Source organism: Dendropsophus ebraccatus, chromosome 3, assembly GCF_027789765.1.
Source record: "Dendropsophus ebraccatus isolate aDenEbr1 chromosome 3, aDenEbr1.pat, whole genome shotgun sequence".
NCBI classification, from domain to species: Eukaryota; Metazoa; Chordata; class Amphibia; order Anura; family Hylidae; genus Dendropsophus; species Dendropsophus ebraccatus.
In genome coordinates this window covers 141,599,541-141,626,017 of record NC_091456.1, presented here as the reverse complement: position 1 = coordinate 141,626,017, position 26,477 = coordinate 141,599,541, and the positions used below count along the sequence as shown (strand labels likewise).

General features: G+C 43.2%; 1 protein-coding gene across 2 annotated transcripts in view; it reads left to right on the top strand.

Annotated features, from left to right (window-relative positions):
* The window catches only part of ARHGEF28 (Rho guanine nucleotide exchange factor 28), a 159,870-nt gene that overhangs the window by 10,626 nt on the left and 122,767 nt on the right, over positions 1-26,477 (top strand). For both annotated transcript variants that reach the window (XM_069962804.1, XM_069962803.1), the window contains exon 2: positions 21,939-21,979. In XM_069962804.1, coding sequence (XP_069818905.1) covers positions 21,947-21,979 — 33 coding nt within the window. In that variant the 5' untranslated portion in view covers positions 21,939-21,946. The remainder of the gene's footprint in view (positions 1-21,938; positions 21,980-26,477) is intronic.

The window sequence follows — 26,477 nt, the reverse complement described above, 5'->3', positions numbered from 1 at the left end:
CAGTGTATAATTGTTAATACACAAAGCAATGTAATTGGATTATAAAATGGACCTAAAACCAAAGAATTATTGGATGGGGTATTCCAATCTCGTAAAGTAATAGCCTGTCACAAAGATATGCCGCCACTTTATTATTGGTGGAGGTCCAGCTCACCACTTTTCCATGGTTGGTGGGGATCAAAAAGTTGGACTTACAGCTCATAAAGTCATGAGATAAATAAACTTGATGTGCTGCACAGATGTGAAAGGTTTTGATCAGTCAGGGCCTCAGTTCTGAGACCCCCATCCTTTCTTTAATATAGCCCATGGCTATTTACTTCAGTCTCAATACAACAGAGAGATTTATCTGACAGATTTTTGAAGCCAAAGCCAGGAACAGGCTATAAACAGGGAACAAGTCATAAAGGAAAGACTGAGATTTCTCCTTTCTAGCTTTGGCTTCAATGAACTGTCAGATAAATCTGTGTAAACACACCATTAGACTTGTCTCCTGCAATAAAGGCCCTATTACACCAAACAATTATAATTTGGTGTTATAGCACAAGTTAAAAGGCAATGATCAGCCAACATGCACAATGTCGGCTGATCGTTGTCTTCCAACATGTTGAAATGACATGATCAGGACAGTGACAGTCTGCTGCCCATCTCTCCATGTAAGCAAGCAGGGGACAAGGAGGAAGCGATCACTGACCTGACAGGTTGCCGCTCGCTTCCTCCTCACATCGTGCTGTGTAATATGGCCTTTGGGTGCCTTCACACCTACCGTATCGCAGTAGAAAATCCGCTGCGGATCCGCAGCAAATCCGCAGCAGATTTAACTAAATGAATGAACACAGCATTAAATACGCACTGTCAAATCCGCTGCGGATCCGCAGCAGATTTGTAAGTGCGGATTTAATGCTGTGTTCATTCATTTAGTTAAATCCGCTGCGGATCTGCTGCGGATTTTCTGCTGCGGATTTTCTACTGCGATACGGTAGGTGTGAAGGCACCCTTTAGCTGGATTGAGCATTAAGCAGGTTGTAAGATGTACAGCCATAGGAAGTAGCGCCGGTCTGCTACCGCCACTCCTAATAAATGGAGCGACTGCAGCAGATTGCTCCTTACCACATTGTTTGTCTTTCAACATGTTGAAAGACAATGAAAGATAATGATCAGCTGACATAGTTGTTGTTGGCTGATCGTTTCCTTTAATTACACAAAGCGATAATCGCTTTGTGTAATAGGCCGTTAGGAAGATCTGTCTTTGGCTTGTCTTTCCAAGAACAAAGGGGTCAGGCAGTGATTTTCTATCAGGCAGGCAAGCCCCAAGTACCTTATACCAGAGGTGCCCCCTAGTTGCTGGTGAGGCCCAGCTGAGGAGGCAGTTCTCACAAAAGTGACAATAAGCTGCACAGTCCTTTCCCTGACTGCAACAATCTTTGCTTTAGAAACATTATTGACTCATTTTGTCCATTTTGTACTTATTTTATGTTAAACAGAGATTAGGAGATAAATGGAGGGTAGACTGAACAATAGTTTTTATATTTGCATGGACTTCTGCCATCGATGGTGAGGGCCCAGCATCCTCTCTGTCTGGTGAGGCCCAGGCATCATTTTGTCTATTGGGTGAGGCTCCAGTAGAAAAAGTTTGAGAAACAATGCCTTATACGAACAGCCAAACCCACCATTAGCTGCAGTTACTGCTAATAAAAGTATAGGGGCCTTTAGTAGTAGTAGTTTAGGACTTCCCCTTTCATTGGTATCTGATAAATGTGTCTGAGTTTTGTCTCAGACATACTGTTAAATTTAGGTAATCTGAGATTCTGGATTCCCAACACTTGTATCATGAGATTTATTGTAATTGACAAAGTACAAGAATAAGTTCCCGATAAAGCAGTAGTATGTCAGGTGCTTGTGGCTTTTTTTTCTTTAATATTCTTGGGTCATGATAATCTGTTTTGGAAATAATCTGCTGCTCTGTAAAGATCACATTTCTGCGAGATCACACGCCTGGACTGCAGGGATCTGTAGGAGATCATATAGCACTGGGTGTAGTAGTCTGATAAGCGGTCGTCCTGGCCTCCATTGTGATAGATAACATCCTTACACACCGGATTAAACAGCCTTGTTGTCGGATGATATCAGGACAGATGTGTCCTCGTGTGCGGCTGTGTCTATTGCATGTGAAAGCTCCTGGAAATGTGCAGAGTTGGAGCTGATATTTCTGTTTCTGTATTTCGGTCATTTCGCTCCTTTACGGGTTGTGGGAAAGCCTTTCCGCGTAGTACTTGGTTCCTAAAAAAGTTTTTTTTTTCTTCTTCTTGTTCTATTTATGTCATGATAGGAAACTGAAGACAGGTTTATATATGCATACAGGATGGCTTCTGCCTTGTCCCACTGATACTTAATAAGTGGCGAAGTTCAGGGAACAAAAGGAAAACTTGTCATGTTACTGTTACCAACTCATGACTATATGACCTTAGTGCATGGTGCATTGTCCTGCTGACAGTCTCCTGCTGCCCTAGGGTAAACAGCTGTTGTGAAGGGACGAACCTAGTCAGCCAAACTACATCGTAGATGATCCTTATTACACGGGCCAATATTTAGGAGCAAGCGAGGGCCAAACTGTCAGATCAGTGTCACTTGCTCCTCATTCCCCGCTCGCTTTTGGTGCTGTTACATGCACCAACAGCAAATGAGGAGGAGCAGGAAGGGGGCTGCCATAGGACAGAGCAGTGGTCTGCCACCGCTGCTCCTATTACACGGAGTGACGGCCAGCAGACCGTCCCTGTCATTGTAGGTTTTATTTCAGCATGTTGAAAGACAACAATCATATAGTATTTGGCCTGAGGCTACTACTACAGCTGAATTGAAAGCCAGATTAAACGACATTGTTAGACTTGAAAAAGGGCTGTATAAGAGAACAAAGGCCATGACTAAATTTGAAAAATTTTGGGGCCCTTGGTTAGACTCCCCGGGACTCCTGACTAGGTTGCTTCATAGATCTCCAATGGAGGTCTTTCTCTTGTTGGCAAGACAAAATAGTGATCTAGCTGGAGGTAGGGGGAACGGGCAAGGGTTGGGGGGGGACTAACTTTTTTATTTTTTTGTAGCAAAAAACTTTAATAAAAAATATCTGATTTAAAAAGTAAAGAACATTGTGCATGTTGGCTGATTGTCTGATTACCTATTACACCAAGCAATCATTGTGAGCATTTGGTTTAAAGCAAATCTGTGCACCAACCCTCCTCCCAAACGCTAGTACCTTTGCTTAGCTGGTAATAAAGCTCAGTCTGGTCAGATGCCTGCTTGTGCTGTTTTCTTGAAAAACTTAATCCTGGACAGCATGGTCAAAGAGCCGTTGTCGTGCTGCCGTGCTCTGGGCCTTCAATGCCATTACAAGTTAAGGGATGACTGTATAGTGTGTGTGGGTTTCCATCTTTAGTGCTTACTAGAGATGAGCGAATTTATAGTACAAATGAAGCAAAAAGCTTTGTTGGCTTATCAGCCGGCTGCCTTTGAACTCTGTGCCGCTCCTTGCTGCTCCACTCTGGATGCCTGGAAAAGCTGGATCCAGTCATGGGAAAATAAGAGAGGTTTTCCAGGACTGGATCCAGCTTTTCCAGGCACCCGGAGTGGACCAACAAGGAGCAGCTTAGAGTTCAAAGGCAGCTGGCTGATGAGCTGACTGCCAAACTAACAAAGTGCTTCGCTTCACTTGCACTGTAAATTTGCTTATCTATAGTGCTTCCACATTAAGTTATCTTTGCATGTATGGCCAATGTTAGAGTCCTATTACACAGATTGATCTGCCAAAACAGGCATATATTGCCCTGTGTAATAGAGGCTGCAATAAGCCGAGGAGCTGATCATCAGCTGATCGCTGTCTTTAAATATTTTACATATCATTGGCCACGGCCTGCGCATCTTCCCGTGTAATAGGTGATGGGTGGCCGACGGTTGATTATAGTAAGGGCTGCACAGACATCGCCAACAATGTCCTAGGAGATACGTTCATGGCTTCTTAAAAGGAATGTGTTGCCTATATATTTTTTATCGTTAATATTATGAGGCATCCTTATGGCCTAAACTTTCTGCTCAGCATTTGGGCTATGTTCTCCTGCTGTTTATTTTGGCTACGTTTCGGGCTGTAATTCCCCCAATAAAGGTCTTTTTCTGCCCACTGAAAACTTTTGAATCCAGTAAGAAAATGGTCCTTTATTCGCACACATTAATTTTATTGCTGTAACTGTTAAGGCCGTAAAATTAAGTGTATTAAGTCGTATTTCCCCAAAACAGCTAATAATGCAGCCAAATAAAACCCCTTACTACAGAATAGTTGGCTATAGTCTGTCCATCGTACGTATATACTCTTCTACAGCGCTGTGGCCTGCAAAGCGGCTGGAGCTCTTCCCTTGTCCTGCTTTATGTACAGTGTAGTTTATCTGTCTGGCTCTATTAGCAGACGATCTGACACCAGGGTGTGGAAGGGAGGGGCGGCTTTCCTGGCTTCAGCGCTTGTCTGTAGTGTTCGCTGCCTGTGGTTTATGTATGAAGCTGTACAGAAAGAAGTACATCAGCCAGGACAGACAAGCTCATACTGCACCTCATGCTGTGCAAATGGGCTAAAACTTCAAATAAAAAACTAATAAAGAGCACACTAATAAAAAAATGCCTTTTCCATTGCTCAGTGGCTTAACTGGTTTACTATAACAATTGGAGGTTTACACCCAGTTCACTCGGGGCAATGGTAATACATTAGGTTATTACATTACATAATGGCTGGTTATTATTATTTGGAATATTTTGTGGTTAAACGTATAGCGCTTCACATTTTGGTTTGCTGTGATTTCTGCTGTAATGACATAGAATAGAATGAAATTCAGCTGGAAATAGCACATGCTACACTAATGTGCTGTATAAATATATGCCCTGATGTGTCCAGTCTGCAGAGAGAGTGTTAAGCACCATTCTCACTTGCCATTTGGTTGAGTTTTTCTGCTGTTACCCCCCCCCCCCCCCCCCCCCCGTTGCATAAAAGTGAAAATTTTCTAAATATTGTGTTCCAAGAAAGTGCACTTTTGTCAATGTAATTTACCCCTTTAAGTCTCCAGCTACACGCACCACTCTCACCTCTCCTCCAAATTTAGTTTGTCGTGTGGTAAATTAATTATCATCTGCGTATAATTTGTCAAAACACATCATCTTATGTATGGCACATGTGATAGTATTTGTTGGATGTAGCATGTAACATGTTGTGTATGTGTATGGCCTTGTGCTAAATTTTGTGTGTAATTTGTGAAATTTATAATAGCGCTAACCTATCCACTGTAATGCAATTCTATTTGTGGGTGGCCAAACTTAACAACTTTCCCACCCCAAAATCCTAGCAGATAACGTGCACTTAATTATGTGTTGTTGTTGTTTTTTGTTTTTTGTTTTTTTTGATATGTTGTGGATTTTGGTGTAAATTAGACAAACTAAAGTGTACCTGTGGTTATACAAAACTTTTGACATATTAAAGAGATATGTAAAAAGTTTTGATTGGTCTCGGATTTAGTGTTTAGACATGTTCTGACCAGGAGATAGAGCGGGGAGAAGATGCGCTGCGGCGCATCCATTCTCCGCTCTGCATAAAAAAAAAAAAGTCAGACTTTAAAAATATATATACATACATTGTAGGTATAAAAACTCTTATACCTACAAAGTATATATTTTTATTATGTTGTATGATAAACACTTTTCTGTTTGTTTGTGTATTTTGAATGTAGCCCCACCCCTAGGGGGCGTGCCTGGCACCAATTTCAAAGATTGTTGTACTATTTAATACCTATCCACACCATTGTATGCACTGCTATTCTGATGAAGAGGACTTGTTCCTTGAAACTCGTAAATTGTGCACTTTCAGGGTGCGTTCACATGTACAGGATCTGCGGCAGATTTGAAGCTGCAGATTCAAAGCAAATAAATTCTAGGCCATCAAATCTGCTGCAGATCCTGTACGTGTGAACGCACCCTTAATAAATATTTTCACTTTTTATCTGCTTCTAACTGTCGGAGTCTGCAGCGCTAACCTTTATGGATAAGTTACACACCATTTTTGCACTTAGACTAGCTTTACCTGCCTATTGTCACTGGAAAGGGTATTACTTACAGTAAACAGTTTGTTTCCAGTAAATGGATGAGAGTGGGCAGCATGGGGGATTACATATTCTGCACTGCCAGCACCCATTTTATTTGTGAGATTTGGTGCCGGGTTTTGCGCTTTAGTACAGAACATGTAGTTATCACATGAGATTTCATTATTAGGGCGTATGGCTTATTAGACACTAGTTTGTTATGTTCTGTGGGTGGACGTGTTGTACACTTGTCACCGCAGCCAACCCACGGCCTCCAGCTACTTAGCCCAGAGCGGCGCTGCACCTCCTCACTGTAATGTTTTTATGTTACTTCATGTGTATATTTCCGACACAGGCTGCAATCTGGAATGTGACTCTGTATACAATAGTAGCGTAGATGTTAAACAAGACTGGAAGTAAATGGAACAGCTTAATGCTGAGCTTAAATGGGGTTTCCAGGTTTAAAAAAAAAAAGTATGTGTTTTCAGAGTTTTTAAATGTGTAAAATTTAATATGGCAAGAAATCTACATCTGAAACTGGTGCTACGCAAGGATTCTTTTTTTTCCTGTTCTATTGATCAAGCAGCTTTGCAGCTAAGAAAAGTAAATGTGGCAGCGACCTGGCAATAGCAAGAAATCATCCGTGAATTTTTTTGTGACTATCAGGTTGCGGCCACTTTTGACAGTCAGATACACAGTGTGACACAATGATGGCTCTGTAGCCCCGTCCTAAACTCCATATAGTGGCTCAAGGATTGCGATTTAAAAAAAAAAATAAAAATCATGCAAATTTTAAATCAGAACATTTTAAATAGTTAAAAAGTTTGTAAGAACCCCACATGGCCTAAAAAAACAATTTTTAAATTTTCATCCAGTGTTGTCATGTTTTAGTGTGGTCTGTAATATGCAGCGTGGACAAGGCCTAGGTTCACACCAGTGTTTTACCTTCTACCACAATTCCGTATGTACTAAAGTCAGTTGTCTAAAGCCAAAATGCAATTAATGCAAAATGCTATTAAAAAAAAGGATTAATTTGCAATCAGTTTGTTTGCAATCATTTATTATGGATGGATCTGTTCATGAATGAGACAATAAATTAAGTATCTGCTTTTTCTCTTCTTTAGGGCTCATGCACACTGAGCAAAAGGCGAGGAATTGAGGAATCGGCTCTTAAATTCTGCTTAAAATTCTGCAGTAAAAGAATGAACAGGGCAATTTCTCACTGGCCCAGTTCAGGCTGAGCAAAGCAGGCAGAATTTCGAGTGCAATCCGCCTCAATTTTCCGCCCATTCCGCTTGAAATTCGGGCTAAAAATAGCTGCAGATTGATTTCAATGGGATTTCTGCTGTAGTGTTCACACTGCGGAATTGCTTGGAATTCTGTGCAGAAAATTCTGCCACGGATGCGCTTTCCGTCCAAAAGAATTAACACCTCAATTCTTTGGGCGGATTCCGCTAGGTGGATCCCATTGAAAATAAATGGAGATTTAATTTTACGCCTTGTAAATATTCAGCGCCATTTCCGCTCCAAGGGCTAAGGGTTCATGCACACTGAGAAAAAGACGAGGAATTTCTGCTTGAAGATTTCTGCTTGAAATTCCTGTTCTATTCTGCTCTGAGCCGAATTTTAAGTAGAATTCAAGCCCCATTGACTTCTATAGGATTCCTCTAGCAGATTCTGCCAAAAAGAAGTGACATGTTACTACTTTGGGGTATGAAAAGGCGAGGAATTACAGTAGGTGAGGAATTTCAGCTTAAAATTCCTTCCGTAAAATATGTACAGAGCAAAGTCCCCTTGTGTTCAATGGGTTTTCTGCTCTGCTGTTCACACTGCAGAATTTTCTGCTGTAGATCTGCTAGAGGAATCCTATAGAATTCAATGGGGGGCTTAAATTCTGCTTGAATTCTGCCTGAAAACTTTCTGCTTCAATTCCTTGAGAATTGCTCAGTGTGAACATACCCTAGAGCGGAAAGCAAATCTGCGGCCGACAATTCTGTTTGGAAATTCTGCAGTGTGAACAACAGAGCGGAAATCCCATTGAACACAATGAGACATTGCCCTGTTCATTCTTTTAAGAGCGGATTCCTCTTTAACTCCTCGCCTTTTGCTCAGTGTGCATGAGCCCTTCCTGAAGCAGAGTGCAGCCATTGTCTCAGTAATGCATTGACAAAAGGTGCGGGTCATTTATTTCCCAAACGGGCCAATACCACCCTGTTTAATTGGGCCAGCATTCAGTCAAAAAATTAGCAAATGTTCTTACCTACTGAAAAAACATCAGCTGTCAGCCACTCATTTCCCTGTGTGATAGACAGATGTATGCTAAAGAAGAGCCCGTGGAGCCTCATCAAAGAGTCTCAAAACACAGGACTAGCGATTAGCGATCTGTTTCTCTTAAGACAGATGTATGGCTGGCAGCTGATAACTGGAAAGGGCTGCAAAACTAGCTGTGCCTTGTGAAGTAGCTCTAAACGAACACCGATTGGCTCTCAGTTACAGACTGAATCAGGTCGTGGCTAACTGCTCTAAGGCCTTGTTCACATGGATCCGCAACTGCAGATCAACTTATTGCCCATTGATTTCTATTGTACTATTCACACATTCTAATAATTTTTACAATAATTTTTATTTATATAGCGCCAACAGATTCCGCAGCACTTTACAATTCTGGGGTACATACATAGATAAAAAAATAGTCATTACAGAGAGATACATATAATTATCCATACATGAGGAGTGAGGTCCCTGCTCACATGCATGAGCTTACAGACTATCAGGAAGGGGTGCGAGACAAAATGGCAGAGGGACAAAGTGCATCATTGTTCTTATGGTTCGGCCATCGTTATAAATTAGGCAGTGCAGGTAAGGGTGGGTGAACCTGTCACCAGCCAATGCCTGCATGCACAGGTCTAGGTGCTTAGATGTTTGGTTTGTGTGTGTGTGTGTGTGTGTGTGTGTGTGTGTGTGTGTATGTATGTGGCTGTGTGTGCGTGGTGGAGGTATTTGATATGAGGTGTGAAGGAGAGATCAGAGTCAAACATAACCCCAAGGCAGCGGGCTTGTTGTGTAGTGGTTATGGTTGCATCACAGACAGAGAAGGAGATGTCAGGTGGAGGGTGTTTAGCAGAGGGAGGGAATACAAGAAGCTCAGTCTTAGCAAGGCCCGTTCCCACTGAGCAAAGGTAGCGGAATTCCGCGACGGAATTGTCCGCCGCGGAATGCCGTTAGCCTCCCGCTCATAATGGGAGTCTATGGGAGGCGCGCGCTCCTGCTCTGTACGCGCTGAAGAATGAACATGTTCATTCTTCAGCGTGGACAGGGCAGAAGCGCGCGCCTCCCATAGACTCCCATTATGAGCGGGAGGCTAACGGCATTCCGCGGCGGACAATTCCGTTGCGGAATTCCGCTACCTTTGCTCAGTGGGAACGGGGCCTAAGGTTTAGTTTTAGGAATAGGGAGGACATAATGTTAGAGACGGCAGACAGACAGTTACTGGTGATCTGTAGAAGAGCGGAGGTGATATCACGGGAGGAGGTATACAGCTGGGTATCATCAGCATACAGATGGTACTGAAAACCAAACTTACTGATGAGTTGTCCGATGGGTAAAGTGTAAAGTGAGAAAAGGAGAGGACCCAGGACTGATCCCTGAGGAACCCCGACTGCTTTTTCACAGATCCACAATCTGTTCCCTGAAAAAAAATTCCCATTGCAGATTGTAATTAGTCAATAGTCTATGGGATCTGTTTTTCACAGATTTCACGGATGTCACATCCATGACGTCCATGAAAAACACGGATCAAAACAAACCAAACTAGCAAATTAATATTTTTTTTATTTTTTTTTTACTATATTCAAATTTTTGCAGATACGGATGCAATTACGGACCATTTTCACGGCTCATAGAATAAAAATAGTGGACCTACATGCAGACCTGAAAAATCATTGAACGTGTAAATAAGGCCAAAGTTTGAAAACTACCTCACAGTAGTGTTATGGCAGAAACAGCATGCCACAAAGGAGTCCCACAAAAAATGTACACACTTGAAAAAGAGCAGAACATAGTTACTATTAGGGTGCGTTCACACCTACCGGATCCGCAGCTGATTTTCATGCTGCGAGTTTGCAGCGAAATCCGCTTTGGATCCTGTACTGTGAATCTCAATGGGTCCCATACACGCAGCGGATCCGCTGCCTGCATGGGACCCGGCCCCTTTAAACCCTGCACGGCCGCCCGCAGCTTACAGTCCCGGCCCCCTTAAACCCCCGCACCGCCCGCACGCCCGATCGCCGCCCCGCCCCCGAGCTTACGTCACCTGCTCGCACCGTGGCTGTGTGATGCTGCCCGGTGGGGGCGGTGGGCTTTGCGGCGATCGTGCGGGCGGGGGTTTAAGGGGGCCGGGGCTGTAAGCTGCAGGTGGCCGACGGTGGCGCAGGAGTTAAAGGGGCCGGGTCCCATGCAGGCAGCGGATCCGCTGCGTGTATAGGACCCATTGAGATTCACAGTACAGGATCCGCAGCTGATTTTGCTGCAGACTCGCAGCATGAAAATCAGATGCGGATACGGTAGGTGTGAACGCACCCTTAGACTGTTTTTTTAACACTAGGGATGATTTTTTTTTTCAGTTTATTAATTTACCTAAGGTCTCAACCTCCTATAGAAAAAATTCCAGCTAGGTGACAGAATGTCTCTATGCCAGTCGTCCCCCTCCTGCTATCATGGAGAGCTGGAGATTTCTACAATTAAAATGAGTTTCAAACTTTTCGCACTCAAAAAAGAATTTTATTTGCCTAGTTTAGAAAACAAGATAATTTAGGGTACAAAAATAAAAAGGGGGGATATGGGGTGGGCAACAAGGACAACAGCTGTTAATCATAAAACACATACCTGACGCAGTGTAATGGTGCTTTTACACAGAACGATTATCGTTCGAATTTTCGCGATAACGATCGCATTTGAGCGATAATTGGCTCGTATAAACACAGCAAACGATCAAATGACGAGCGAGAAATCGTTCATTTTGATCTTTCAACATGTTCTCAAATAGTTGTTGGTCGTTCGCAAAAAATTCGCAGATCGCTTTGTGTAAACAGTCTTTCAACTATTTACCCTATGTGTGAGATGGGCTTAAGCGATCTTAAAACGATCACAATAACTATTTTTTTCAAACGATCTATCGTTTTGTCTGAACGCTGATCGTTATAAAAAACACATTGTTACTTTAAAATCGTTAAACGATCGACTGGGTGAATTATCGCTGCGTGTAAAAAGACCATAAGTCAGATATAATCTACAGTGCAACAGTATGAATGTGACGATATGATAGCTGACAAAATATACCCAAGGGCAGAGCTCTACAGCCATAGCTGTAGACTGGAGCTGTAGCCGTAGACTGGAGATCTTTAAATAGAAGTAAATTACAAATCTATATAACTTTCAAAAACCAGTTGATTTGAAAGAAAACGATTTTCAATTGATAACCCCTTTAAACAGCCTTGCTTAAAAGTGAGGTAATGAAGTGTATGAGCGTCCAGTAAGGTCTAGCACCCCTCTTCCTTGCTAGAACCAGAGAGATGTAGAACAAACAAAGGAGCAAAGGTTTATATCTTGAGTTCTTATTGTGCAGTAAGGAATTCTGGGTAATTGACAAATACGGTCCATGGAAGCCATCTTACTATGAAGGCCCACCTTAGGGTGTCTTTACACCGAGAGATTTATCTGACAGATCTTTGAATCCAAAGCCAGGAATGGATTTGAAAAGAGGAGAAATCTCAGTCTTTCTTTAATGACCTGTTCTCTGTCTGTTTCTGGCGTTGGCTTAAAAAAGCTGTCAAATAAGCTCCCGTGTAAAGGCCTGCTTTAGGAGTAATTTAATATCTAATAAATGGCTAATCTAAACAAAGTTTTAAACTTTTAAACTTCTCCGTCCTTTGGAAAAAAAAATGGAGATGTTTTTAAAATGAAAAACAAAACAAAATGCTGTGTGCTCACATAGCATAGTAGTGTAAAATCATGGTGAAATCACACTCCCACTTTTTTTTTTTTTTTTTTTTTTTTTTTTTACAATTTGTCTTCCTTCTGCCGTCCAGCGCTCACTCGAGTTCCCGGGCTGCTGCAGAGGATTAGTCTGTGTTAACACTCCAGTCAATGGTGGTGACAGTGAAGTTCACGCTGGCATTATGACAAAGGGGTTTTAGTTTGCTTAACAATTCCCAATGACCTTTTTAAATGTACTTTTACTGATAGCATCAAAAGGAACTGGGGAACAATGCCTGTATTCTTGTTGAGTCTAGAGGCCATACATTTGGCTAAATTATCAGTATATAACAGCTGCTTAGAGACTGAGCTGATAAACCTCCATGGATGCTAATAAGTGACTGAATAGAGATATAAAAAGCTCAAGAGAAGAGATTTTCAGTCTAGTTTTTACAAGGTTCAAGGTGCCCATTCATCTTCTCCTAAAGTAGGCCCTTTTACATTGGCTAAAGGGATGAGTGTAGTAGGAATGTTCCTTTCTGTTATTGTTCCGTTGGTTCATGTAAAAGGGTCTTTAATATATGGCCATTTATCCCTACACCATGTTTGCACAGCAGTATATTGGATGGTATTGTCCATCAGTACTTGTGAAGACCCTCAAAAGCTAAAAGGGGCATTATACTGCGGACCAATATAGATGATCGGTGCTCGTTCAATGAGCTTGAACATGGCGTCCTCGGTCATAGGGTTTGCTGGATCATTTTTTATGGCCATGCAAAGTACTGGCATATAAAAGTGGCCTGGTCTGAGTTAATAAAAGATTATTACTAGGATGCAACGTAAACTAATTACAGACTAGTGTAATGTGACCAGACTTTTGTGCTTCAAATCACTATTGACTGTTGAGTAGTGTTAAGGCCCTATTACACAAAGCAAGATTATTGGTCGTATTTGGCCGAATTTCGGCCGTTACGGACGGTAATGGATTCATGTAATAAAAGGCAACGATCAGCCGACATGCACGATGTTGGCTGATCGTTGTCTTTCAGCGTCTTTCAACATATTAAAAGGCTAACGACTAAGATAGCAACAATCTGCTGCAGACACCTTGTGTAACAGGAGCGAAAGCAGCCGATTGCTGCTATGTTCTATGGGCTTCTATTGCCCCCCGCAATTACCTGCACGTGTAAAAGCGAGCGGGAATGTTGAGCAAGCAAGCGATGACTGCCCCGTGTTACATAGTTACATAGTTATATGGTTGAAAAAAGACACATGTCCATAAAGTTCAACCAAGGAGGGGATGGATACAGGGAAGGGGGAGGGGTGATAGGTTCTATACATATGCATTTATATTATTTTGCTCTAAGAACTTGTCTAGGGTAATTTTAAAGCCCTCTACTGTTTTTGTTGTGACCAGATCCTGTGGTAGACTGTTCCGTGTAATAGAGGCTTTAGGTACACAAGCCGAATTGTTTGTCCTTGGCACTGTTCTCTGAACCCAAACACTTGGCATTTGATTACCGGTGCCTGGAGAAGTTGCATGCTGCCCTAGGGAGTCCTTGAATACTATGTTTTCTTGGCAGCCCAAGGGTGGCATGCAGCTTCTCCAGCCGCCGGATTCTATTTTACTATTTATTAATATATAATCCTGAAATCTTTTTGGCCACTAGGGTTATACTGAGCTGATATTTCCAGTTCTGTCTGTCATGATGAGAAGTAGGGGCTGCTGGAAAGTGATCCGTACAGCACAACAGTGAAAGGTAACACCAATAGATAGCAAAGAAAGCATCTGTGCTTCCTTCTCCCTGTGGAGGGACCTTTGCGCAAGTCAGAGAAGTTACTGCGCATGTTCATAAATGTGTCCCATACAAAGAATAATGTCTGGATATGTTCATTGTGTCCATGTCCATGAGGCTTGGCGTAAAGCATGTAAGATGCTAAGAAAATTAGAGGTTCTTTTTAAAATCTGTTGTGCCATCAGTCCTTATGTAAGAAGAACATAAGTCAAGAGTTCAGATGTTCCTTCTATAGCATGTAGATTATGATGCAATTTGTCTTCTGGATTGCACATACTAATGTGTCCCTGAGGTTTATCATAATCCTTATCTAGCAGAGCTTTACTGACCTTGTTATTAAATAGGAAATGGAAGTTTGCTGAACAGAAAACTAGCTAACCTCATAGACTGGAAAATAAAATAAAGGGATATAAATATAAGCTTAGTGTTATGCAAGCGGATTATTATTTAGCTTCCCATTTGATACCCTTTTAGCTGGAAGACTGAGGAAGCACAACAGCTGTAGTCTTTGGGTCTATGTCATTTCTAATCTTTCTAGGCTCCTCTTGTGATTGGCCTCTTTACAGGGTTTTTTTCAGATTTTTCTAGAATGTTTTCATTCAACTAGAAGTCTTATGGTGCGTTTACACAGGCAGATTTATCTGACCAATTATAGAAGCCAAAGTCAGGAATGGACTTGAATAGACAGGGAATCTCAGTCTTTCCTTTATGACATGCACCCTGTTTATAGTCTGTTCCTGGCTTTGGCTTAAAAAATCTGTCAGATAAATCTCTCTGTGTAAACGCACCATTAAAGGAAGCAACTTTGTATATCGCTGTACTTCCTGAGAGTGCAGTTTTTCTCCAAGCAGGATCTGGGTCTAATCAGTTAAAAAAATAATTTAGGTGACACATTCCTTTTAATGTTCTTTGGATGAAACTTTATTTCACACAGATTTTTTTCCCCCTAAAAAAACAACCCTGTTTTTGTGTGTGCAATTTTCAGGATTTTTTCAGTGCTACAAACTGTTTTGTGTTCTGGTGTTTCTGTCAAAACATAGTAATGGTTTTTCCCAGATATTTTTGCATAGCGGTTTTTACTGGCATTACAAAGGTGTGTTTTATGGTAGAGTATGCACCACTGCTTTCTCATGGATAGTCGGGTGTCAGGCCAAAATGGTCCTTGTGGGAAGGGGAGCTCCCACTTTGCCCGAGTGCCAGGCCATTTCACCTCTTACCTTGACAGGTACCTGTCTGTTCAGCTCTATGCGAAATGTTAAGTTCTATTTATTTATTTTTTTAACACATTTGACATATGCAATGGGAAAGAATTCAGTGCACACAACAAATATATCCATAGGCCCAGGATTCTTGAAGATTTGTAGCTAGACCACCACTTAGTTCTGGGCACAGCCTGAAGCCCTGAATGGAAGATATAAATCACCTTTCCACAGGCTATGTATGCTTTCTTCTCTCTCTTTCTCCATGTATATTCCTTTAGGAGGGTCCAGGTAAGGTTCTTCATAGGAGCTGTAGCAGCCCCAGCAATCCTAGATATAAGGCTGATGTCCAGTACCCTGTACGAGTGTACGTTTGGGCACATAATGCCTAGAACTTAAAGGGGCTGTGTGACATTTGACCTTTTTTAATTTATTGGTGCTGGTGCATATCAAACAATAAGTATGTTATGCTCCTCCAGTGTTCCCTTCTGTTGTCGCTGGTGTACCCCGTTGACTGCAAAGTCTCAACTTCCGAGACAAACTTGTCATGGGAGTGACAGCTTGCTCGGTCAGTCATTGGGTAAAACGGGAAATCCCCATGGCCAGTGATTGGCTGAGCAGGCTGTGTAAATGGACCCTTAGTCTCGGAAGTGGAGGGTCTCCAGTCAGTGGGGATGGGGGGGGGGGGGGGAACTGGCAATGCTGCAACAGGACACTGCGGGGAGCGCAGAGAGGTAAGTGGCTCTTCATTGTTTTGTATGCACCAGCAGCAGCAAGACCCTATCTGTGTGACATAGGCAACAGCCCCCACAGGGCTCCCAGTGAGACACTGCAATTCTAGTAATAGAAGTCATCAGCTGCCCCGTTCTGTCACCCTGTCTGTGGAGTGACGTGAATCCTTCCTCCTTCATTGGTGGGCACTCGCACTCGCAGTCTTAGTTGACGTAAAGTTGAAGAGAATAATTTAGGTTTTCTAATAACAGACAAATGATTTTGCTCCTTTTATGTTTTCCTACAAGTTTTTTTAAGGCAATGTGTCCCTGACAATCTGTCGCTGCCTTTCAGGATTAACCTCGGGCATCTGCATTACCTCAGTGTGTTGTGAGCAGTGTTCCCTCTGCAGTGATCTGTGCGTCACGGCCACCGGACCTCAGGACACTTATACTTTGAATTATTCTCATAAAAGTCACAAAGTATCAAATAACAAGTAATAACATGTAATCTGTGTCAGTGGTAGACACTAGCGTCCTGCACTGTATTGAGGGGATTAGCTGATGTTCTTTATTGAAATGGAGGAAATCCCTAGTTAATATTTATGATCTCTCGTTGTGTAACATTGGGGTGAAGGCAGATCAGAGCATTTTTTGGAGGCGGCAAAAAAGTACATAAACTGAAATGTATAGCCCTCATTTACATACTGAGGAATATGTATTTTATAATGGTACTTAAGGTTCTCTACTCCTAATACTTTTTTTCAGCTATACCTGGCGCTCATGGCATTGACCTCCGACAGATGATATTAGGCATGATGGAAAATCACTGTCTGACCCCTTTTTTCTTCTGCGAGAGATCTGACAGTGGCTCGGCCGTGCCAGTCATCCTGTGTATAGGGAGGATGGGGGCCAGTCGGGAGAGATAACTGAAGCACGAATGATCGTTTGGCCGTCAGTTATTGAATGTGTATGGCCACTTCAAGGCTATGTTCACACTATGTTTGCACAAATACGGCTGTTGTTGTGAAATATGGCCACGTTTTTTTACGTAAAATGAACCCGACCCAAGGCTGTATTCACACCATGATTGTGCCTTCCGTCCATACCCTGTTAAAATGGGGTGCTGATGTATCTATGCACTGACAGGCACAGACCCCTATTACTTCTATTGCTTGTGTCATTTCAAACATGTATTTGAGTTTTACACAGACTCAAAAGTGAGTCTTGCTGTGACTGTGGTGTGACCTCCTGTCTAGGACCCCATTCTGCTCTGCATTTTGTATCTGTATTCAGAGGCTATAACCAGGAGTGGGCCCTACACAGAGAAAACCATAACTGGAAGATCTCCATCTCTTCTGTGTTGAGCCTTACAAATACTTGGGTAAAATACTAACCAGAATACTGCTGTGTGAACATAGCCCAAAGCACTATGGTCTAAAAAGTGTACATGATTTCCTGTTTTAATCTTGAATTTGTCTATTTTCTACATAGACATTACATATTACTGTACATATGTTTCTGTGACTAGATGCTAGAGCTGCATTGGCTACTTGTGAACCTGATCCTAGAATATTTTCCTTTTTAATATGACAAAAGTTTTACAATTGTCCAAAATATTGTATGTGGGGCAATGTTGAAATATAATCCTGTGACTATACAGGAGAAATGTAATACCTGGCCAGCCTGTTCTATCCATCTTGCTGTAGTATAGTGTTCTCCAGTCACTTGTAGCTGTTATTACAGATGTAATGGATGTGTTGCGTAAATATTGTGCTTGAGTGGAGTCGACCATAATAAAACCCCGGATTCCTAATCACATGTAATGAATTATATTGTCTATGATCGGGAGCCAAGTCATTTGTAGCTCCTCTAACTCTTGCAGATTGCTGGCAGCCCCTTCAAAAGCTATTGTGTACAAACAACTGTACAGTTATCGTATCTTCCAGATGGCAGAGAGGAAGACGTTTAACACCAGGGAGTGAGGAAAAAGGTGAACAGAGGATTGGACAGGTTAAAGTGACACTGTCACCCCCTTTTTGCAGTATGACTTCTCTCCACAGGTGTTAAGGGTAAATTTAGCAATTGTCACACCTTATTTTATATCAAACATCATGGTGCTTGTTCCAGTAAAATGTGATCTTTTATCATCTGCGGATTGTGCTACCTGGGCGGGGCTCTGTGGCCACAGCGCCTTTTTAGCCCTGCCCACATAGTCACAGTAGCCCTGCCCCTCAGCTACTAAATGGCACTGTGGCTGCAAAGCCTCGCACAGGTAGCACAATCTGCAGATGATAAAAGACCACTTTTTACTGGAACAAGCACCATGACGTGTGATATAAAATAGGGTATGAAAAATCTACCATTTACACCTGTGTAGAGAAGTCGTAATGTAAAGAGGGGGTGACAGTGTCACTTTAAAGACTAAAGGCCCTATTACATGGAGTGGATGTCTGCCGAATCATGAAATAATCGCCCCATATAATAAATACAATTCTCATCCAAGGAGCGAGCAAATGTTTGCTTATTGGCTGATCGTTTTCTTTCAACATGTTTAAAATCATTGGCCATACATCATTTGCACGGTCTGTGGCTGATTAAAACAAATGCCTAACCCCTTCCTGCATGCAATGTACTTCCCGTTGCTCCATAGGTATGAATAGAGCCGTGGGTCACGTGCTGACCTGGGGTTATATTCATAAAAGAGCCGGCAGAGTCCAATACAGAGATCCAAAGGATAGGGGAAAAGTAGGAGATCGCAGGGGGCCAACCCCTGAACCCCCCTGCGATCTCCTACTTTTCCCCTATCCTTTGGATAATGGAAAAGTGAACTTTTCCCGGAATACCCCTTAGGGTAGCTTCACATGTACCGGATCCACAGCGGATTTCACGCTGCGAGTTTGCAGCGAAATCCGCTGCGGATCCTGTAGTGTGAAGCTGAATGGGTCCCATACAAGCAGCGGATCTGCTGTGTGTATGGCACCCGGCCCCATTAACCCCCCCGGCCGGCCAGAGCCCCGGGCATACATTTCCTGCTCGGTGCCGCGGTTGTGTGCGATGCTTCCGGCTCCCCTTGCTCCTCCCCTCCTGGGGAGTGAGGGGAGCCGGGAGTGTCGCACACAACCGCCGAGCAGGATTCCGCTGCAAACTCGCAGCGGGAAATCTGCTGCGGATCTGGTACGTGTGAAGCTACCCTAGAGGAACTTTTTACATGGTTCACACATCTTTGTGTAAACAGGAGACATGCGGCCAATAACAATGAATGTTAAATGATGACTGAAGGTGTAAAGGTCCTAACTGCCTAATCGTTCACTGACCTAGCATCTGCTACCAAGGGAGATTCAGAACAGTTCTTATACATATTAGAAAGTTGGCTAGTCTTGTCAAAAATGCCCTCTGGCTGCAACAATGGGCCCTAGTAGGTGAAATCTACATGAATTGCCTCTGTTGGTATCTTATGGAATTTCAATGAGCAAAGTTTTACTAAATTTCACAGCTGATTTGTTGATAACAAGAACAGAGTCACCCCCCAGTCACTGACTGTCTGAGTAGGCAATCGCTCAGCCAGGATGTTGATGCTGGAAGAGCCGGGTATGTGACATACCCAGTTTCCAGCTGAAGTTGACAGCCAGAGTTGGTGAATGGGACCCTTAAGCAGCGCAATGGAGGTGTGGGGATGGGTGAGATCATTGGTTTGTTATTTACTCACCTACCCCCACTTGCCTGCCAATTTTAGTGTTGTGGGGCTTCCTCCTTTAAAGATTGCAGAGTTTGCTTGGCAATGGTTGGAAACCCCCCAGAAAAAGGATGATGTCGTTTACATGCATGTGTGTTGCTTTTTATTTGGGACACAGTTGATGTCTGTTTTTATGATTACTTGTGCCAGACACATCGGTCGGACCTCCATCAGCCAGCTTATTATTCTTTATCCTGTTGATATGGGATTACCATGCATTTTGGGACACCCTCTTTAATATTTCTTTAGTAGTTTTTGCATTGTCACAAAAATGAGCCAAGTATACTGCAATATTACAGTGTCTTCATAATATGGCTATAATATAGCGCTGTGTCTCAGCCAGGTACACCCTAGTCATAGGAATGTGAACCAGATCCCCCTTAAGGCTACAGTCTGTCAGTATGCTAACAGCGTATTACACTGACATGTGACCATTAGTGCAAAGTTTGCTACATAAATCAATCACCATTAATGAAACATAATAGAAGTGTTAAAGGGGGTTATCCAGGATTAAGGAAAAACCCCACAGCTGCTTTCTCCCCAAAACAGCACCACTCCTGACCACAGTTTGTGTGTGGTATTACAACTCCTCTCCATTCACTTCGTTAGAACTAAGCTTCAAAACTAACTAAGGACAAAATTGGTGGCTGGTGTATATAACGAGTATATATACTGTATAGTATATATAAATATGTATACTATATCTGTATATACACCAGCCAGGCAACTGCTTTTAGAGCAGCGTGGTGGCCTAGAAATTGAAGGCAAGAGCGGCATATCAGGAGAAGGAGACCAGTTTGCTAAATCAATGTATTTGATTTATAAAATATTTAATTTGACAAGTCCTACAAGTGAAACTGTTAGTTGACATGAGAACACTCCTTTAAGACATTAGTTCTAAGCTTAGCAGGTTTGTAAGCCCACAACAAGGGCATCATTTAAGTGCAATGTGTGTTCCAGGAAGCATTATCACGACTTGGCTCCTTTCACACTGTTTTGTTTATAGAAAAATAAAAGTGTATGCGAAAACAGCCAGGCCACCGCGACCATGTGCCGAGCATGCCCACAAGGTCATACACTGCAGCGAACTTTGTGGAGGAATGTCTGTCTATCTAATGTAAATTACAGTTAATGGCCTATCTTAAGGTCATCACCTTAATCCTTTTATTATCAGATTGGTGGAGTCCGACTCTCAGCACCAGCGCCAGCCCTCTCTGGCAAGAGCAGAGTCTGTCCATTGTTTGCCTTACAGCTCCGTACTTTCAGTAGTAGTCTACCTGGCACTACAGCTCAGTCTGATTTGAATATGAAAACCCTGTAGTGATTGGTAATACCAGATACAGCTAATTCAAAAAGGTACATTGTATTGGTCAGCACTTAAGGTGTTCATTTGTTGAACAACATGGAGGACTAGGATCTATTCTCACAATCCTTTTGGAAAATACATAAAAAAAGCCCATAGCTTCCTGGGGAGCTGAAACGCTGAGCACATAAGAACACTTATCGTATAAAGCTGCATTCTTGTATTTTTACATGTTCACTGAATGGAATATATTTTGGTCCAAGTTCACATTAGTGTCTAACTGCTTACAGGCTAGTTTCACCTGTTCATAAGCAGAAAGGTCAAGTAATCTAGATCTGTTCTGCTTCATAAGAAGTGTTCAATAGATTCCTATGGCTTACATCCAATTTTCATAAACTGAACATAATGCAGATTAATCGGTACCATAGAGGACAGTTAAGATTTTATCTTATACAGTCACAAATTTAAGGCACAAGGCTCCCTTCAGACACAAATTTTGCGAAGTGACAAGAAGAAAAATCCCTATAAAATTGCCAGCAGTTTTTCTTCCTTTGTGGATTTTTTTTCTTTGGTGTTTTCTTTTTGTTTTTTTTTTAGTTGAGGTGTTTTATCCCCCTGCAGTTTTTTTTTTTATTACAATTCAAGTAATTGTGTGTGTGTGTTTTTGCCCCCCCCCCAAAAGCATGTGATTCCAGAATTTCTATTGAGAAATAAAGTAAAAAAAAAAATGGCAATATGCATATAGACATTTTTTTAAATAGTTTTTTTCCCTGGCATTTTCACCCCCCCAAGCCCCTAAGGGGTTAATGGGGGAAAACCCTGAATTTGCAGCCAGAGTATACAGTTCCCTTGGTCTGCTGAGTTGCGTGTCCCCTGGCGTGTATCCATGTAGCAGCCACATGCGTGACACTGAACAGCAGGGGAGATTAGCACTGGCCTGGAGAGATACACGCCTTACTGTTGAATAGCCTTGTTTGGGTGCAGTGTTTGAGGAAGAAGAAAAATGTAACAGATCTACCTGGCCTATTGTTGTCGTAGCCACATTTATTTGAACATGTCATTGTATTTCTTATGGTAAGATAATAGTTTTATGACTCTTCCCATTTTCTTATCTTTACAGTTGCCGAGATGGAGCTGAGCCAAACAGAAGTGCCTCTCTATGTAAGTATATCCAAGTCCTAGGTTCTAGTGAAAGCATATCTGTAAAAATGGATTATTTATGAGGCTGGAATAAATTTCTCTTCCCTTTTTTTCATTCTCTGCTTGCAGTTTACTACTTTCACCCCAGAGTGTTTCCAGTTTGTTAGCATGTTCCCATGTCTTAGGCTGTGTTCACACACTTTGCAGTTTCATTGTAGTACTGTTGCAGTAATTCAGTGTTTTCTCCAAAATCTCACAGTACAGAGGCTGTACTGCAGTCAAACTTCAAAGTGTGGACACAGCCTAAGGGTGCCTTTAGACATACCGACTCGCAGCAAAAAACTCGCTGCGAGTTTCTGCTATGAGCCGAGGTCCTGGAAGGCTCCTATCACTACATACAAGCAGTGGTCTGAAAGACCGCTGCGTGTATGTAATGCAGCCGCCCCCTTAACCCCTTCGGCTCCCGCAGTGCTGTCTCCATACATTACCTGGCTCTGGCTGCACGGGGTCCCGGCGTCTTGCTCTGCCGCCCAGCCAATCAGTGTGTTGCCTAGCCGCAGCCACTGATTGGCTGGGCGGCAGAGCGGGACCCCGGGACCCCGTGCAGCCAGAGCCAGGTAATGTATGGAGACAGCGGTGCGGGAGCCAAAGGGGTTAAGGGGGCGGCTGCATTACATACAGGCAGCGGTCTTTCAGACCCCTGCTTGTATGTAGTGATAGGGGCCTTCCAGGACCTCGGCTCATAGCAGAAACTCGCAGCGAGTTTTTTGCTGCGAGTCTGTATGTGTGAAGGCACCCTAAAGGAAACCTGTGCTCGCTCTTTGTCATTTATAGCACTGCTCAGGGCTGCTCAGCATTGCCCAGGACTCAGTTCAGTCCTGGGGAAGGAAGGGGGGTGGGGAGGGGGGGGGGTTTATCAAGATTCAGGTTACTATGTTGTGGCATAAAGAGGTGCAGCGCCCCTACTAAATAATGTTTTACTGAATATAAAAATATAATACAGTGACTCACAGGTGACGTCTTTGATTTGACGGTCACTTTCTCTTTTCCTCTCCATCCAGCCCAGATCTCCATGATGATTTCTAGCTACAACTCATCTATTCAGAACCTGCCAGACAGACATCTCAGGCTCCACACTTCCATCAACTTCCTTCCCTTTTCCCACCCATAAGGTCCCAAACTGTAGTAATTCTTGTTGTGCCCTCCATATAGTAATAATGTCTCCTGTAGTATAGCCCCTCTGTAGTATAGCCCCCTGTGTGGAGTGTAGGCATCTCTGTTGTATTGCCCACCTATGTGCAGTACAGCCCTCCCTCCACTGTTTATTACAGGCCCATGTGCAGTACACCCCTACCCCCATAATACTAAGTACAAGATGCTGGGAAAGCTGTGTGACCTCCATTATACTGACATACAGGATTCTGGGAAAGCTGGGTGACGACCATTATACTGACGTACAGGATGCTTAGAAAGCTTGGTGACCACCATTATACTGACATACAGGATGCTAGGAAAGCTGGGTGACCTCCATTATACTGAAATACAGGATGCTGGGAAAGCTGGGTGACCACCATTATACTGACATACAGGATGCTGGGAAAACTGGGTGACCACCATTATACTGACATACAGGATGCTGGGAGGCCTGTGAACTCTGGCAACGGAGGTCGGTTTTGGGGGTGGGGCTTACCGGGACATACCAGGGCTTATTAGCAGCTAGGATCATCCTCCCTAGCCCCCATAGTGCAAGCAATAAAACAAATGGTCATATACTTACCTGTCACTCTGCTCTTCATAGCTCCTCTTCTGGGCCCTACGTCTGCTTCTAGCTTCCTGTGCAGGCAGCCAGCCAGCCTGTCATACAGAGGCCGCCTGCACAGGAAGTGCCCCCGTCTTTGCCCCAGCGTGCTGTTCCAAAACAGCCATTGGAGGACTGGTCCAGGAGGTGTGGAGTGAGGGTGGTGCTCACAGCTTGATGAGCTGAGTGCAAGGGCAAGACGATGCAGGGCGCCCCCTAGCTGTCAGCGCCCCGTGCGGTGGTCCGGCTCGCCCGGCCCTGGAAACGGCCCTGGCATTATTATAAATATACTCCGTGCATCAGGTATTATCACAGGTGATCTTTGTATGGGAAATCTTTAAAACTTGATCTCTTTGTGAGGCCTAAGGACTGGAATTGAGAAGCACTGGCCTAGACAATCAAAGCAATGCTGTCCAGGTGTGATGGGGATTGTTGTATATTGTAGTAACAGATTGAGAGCCAGAGGTTCCCCATTCCTGTTTTACGACAACCATATCAGGAAAAGCTATTAAATCTAATATATATATGCAGATGCAAAATAACAATGGATGATCTGTCACCACAAAGACTTTTCAGTGTTCTGTCCTATATAAGTGGAAGTAAAATATCTTTTATAATGAGTGTACCCAACACAGCCCCGCCAACCTAAAAGCGGACTGTTACACGGTAGATGCTTTATGCCTTTTATGTATCACCTGCCTTGGCTCTCTCAGGTTCCATTATTAATAAAAACTCATGACATCTGCTACACTGAGAACACAACATAGCATTTAAAAGAAGAATATAAAAAAAGGTCAGAAGAAACATGAGACAACATAAAATCATTCAGCGCTGCCAGAAAAGGTTGCCGCTGTATTCCTTTAAACCCAGTTTTGAACCTTGTACAGGTCCCGGGTTTCTAACATTTCATATAATTGGTTGAAGAAATGATCACAGTGACTGCTCACTAAATGGCTTTTCATGGAATACAAATTGCATAAAAAGAGCTTTTGAAGTATTCAGAGCTGTATGTGATTCAGATGAGTGAGAATACACCTCTCCTTTGAGCTGTTTTATAAAAGCCAATGTACACAAAGTTTAAAGGCCCACCGCTACTCTGATAACTTTTTATTTTTTGCTTCTACGGTGAAGCGTAATCTATTATTAGAGAATAATGGGAGGACTAGAGATGAGCACAACTTCAGCATGCTGGAGTCCAATCATTCGTCATTTGATTAGCTGTAGGCTGTATCCATGATTTCCTGGACTCCCTAGGGCTGCATTCAAATGCCGAACGATTGCACTCCAGCATGCTCAGTTTAAAAAAAGTGAATGGGCTTGATGTTTTTTTGTGATTTCACTTCAGGTGAATCGCATACAAGAGCAGAGAATCTTGTCAAGGTTCCTGTACACTAAGCCTGGACTGAAGAATGTTAGGGTAGCTTCACACGTACCGGATCGCTGCATTTTTGGTGCGATTTTTTTTTTTACATGCGAGTTTTGATTTTCACATGTGAAAATCAAAACGCGCATGTAAAAATCGCACCAAAAACGCAGCGATAAAAACGCAGCGATACGATACGTGTGAAGGCACCCTTAAGGGGTTATCCAGCGCTACAAAAACATGGCCACTTTCTTTCAGAGACAGACCCACTCTAGTCTCCAGCTTGGGCCGGTTTTTACTGCTCAGTTCCGTTGAAGTGAATGGAGCTTAATTGCAAACCGCACCTGAACTGCAGACAAGAGTCGTGTTGTCTCTGAAAGAAAGTGGCCATGTTTTTGTAGCACTGGATAACCCCTTTAACTGAGCGGTGAGGCATAGTGCAGGAATGCCTACTTTTGTACAAATCCAACTTGAATCTGATACAAGAATGTCGGTCTTATATTAAGCCCTGCACCCTTTTTCGCGGCAGGATTCTCTAAGAGGCGCACACCTCTTAGTGAATCCAGGTGCCCGTATCTGTGCCTGGCCTCGCCAGCCCACCCATTGGGTGAACGGGGCATACGGGAGGCGTACACCAGGGAGAAGGAGTGAATCTGCACCTTCTCCCTGGCGTACCCCTCTTGCGTAAGCTTAGTAAATCCCCCCCTTAGTTTATTCGTATGAGATGCAGCTTCAGCCTAATGTTTTCCCATCAGCTCTTACAAGCAAAAGAGAAAAATCTCAAACTGCACCCCATAGACTACATTAGAGAATCTGCACACAGCAAATAGCAGAGACAGGCAGTCAGGGGAGCTGTGTAACTGCAGCCAATCATTTTATGGACTCATTTACTATATCATTGCACTCGCTATTCCCTTAATGTATGTTCCGTGGACACTGCTCTCTATGGGAGAGCGTGCGTTCCTCCGCTGCCTCCGCTCTCCAGGCTATGGCACACTGAGGCAGGCGGGATTTCGCAATTGAGAATTCCGCTGCGGAATTCCGCCTGATTTACTCAGTGTGGGCGGGTTCAGACCACGGAATTTGCGCCGATAAAATCCGGCGGATTCTGTTGCCTGTACGCACTCACGGCGACGCGCCTCTCCGCCCATGCCATAGACACATTCTCTGCACGGGCAGATTCCACATTCCGCCGAAAGAATTGACACGTCAATTCTTTCGGCGGATAGCGGAATCAGATTGCCCATAGAATGGTGTCTATGGAGCCGATGGAAAGGCACACTGCCGTGAGCATGCTTTAGCGGAATTTATCCTTAGTGTGAACACACCCTGTGAACAAAATGCTTCTGCAGCACTCT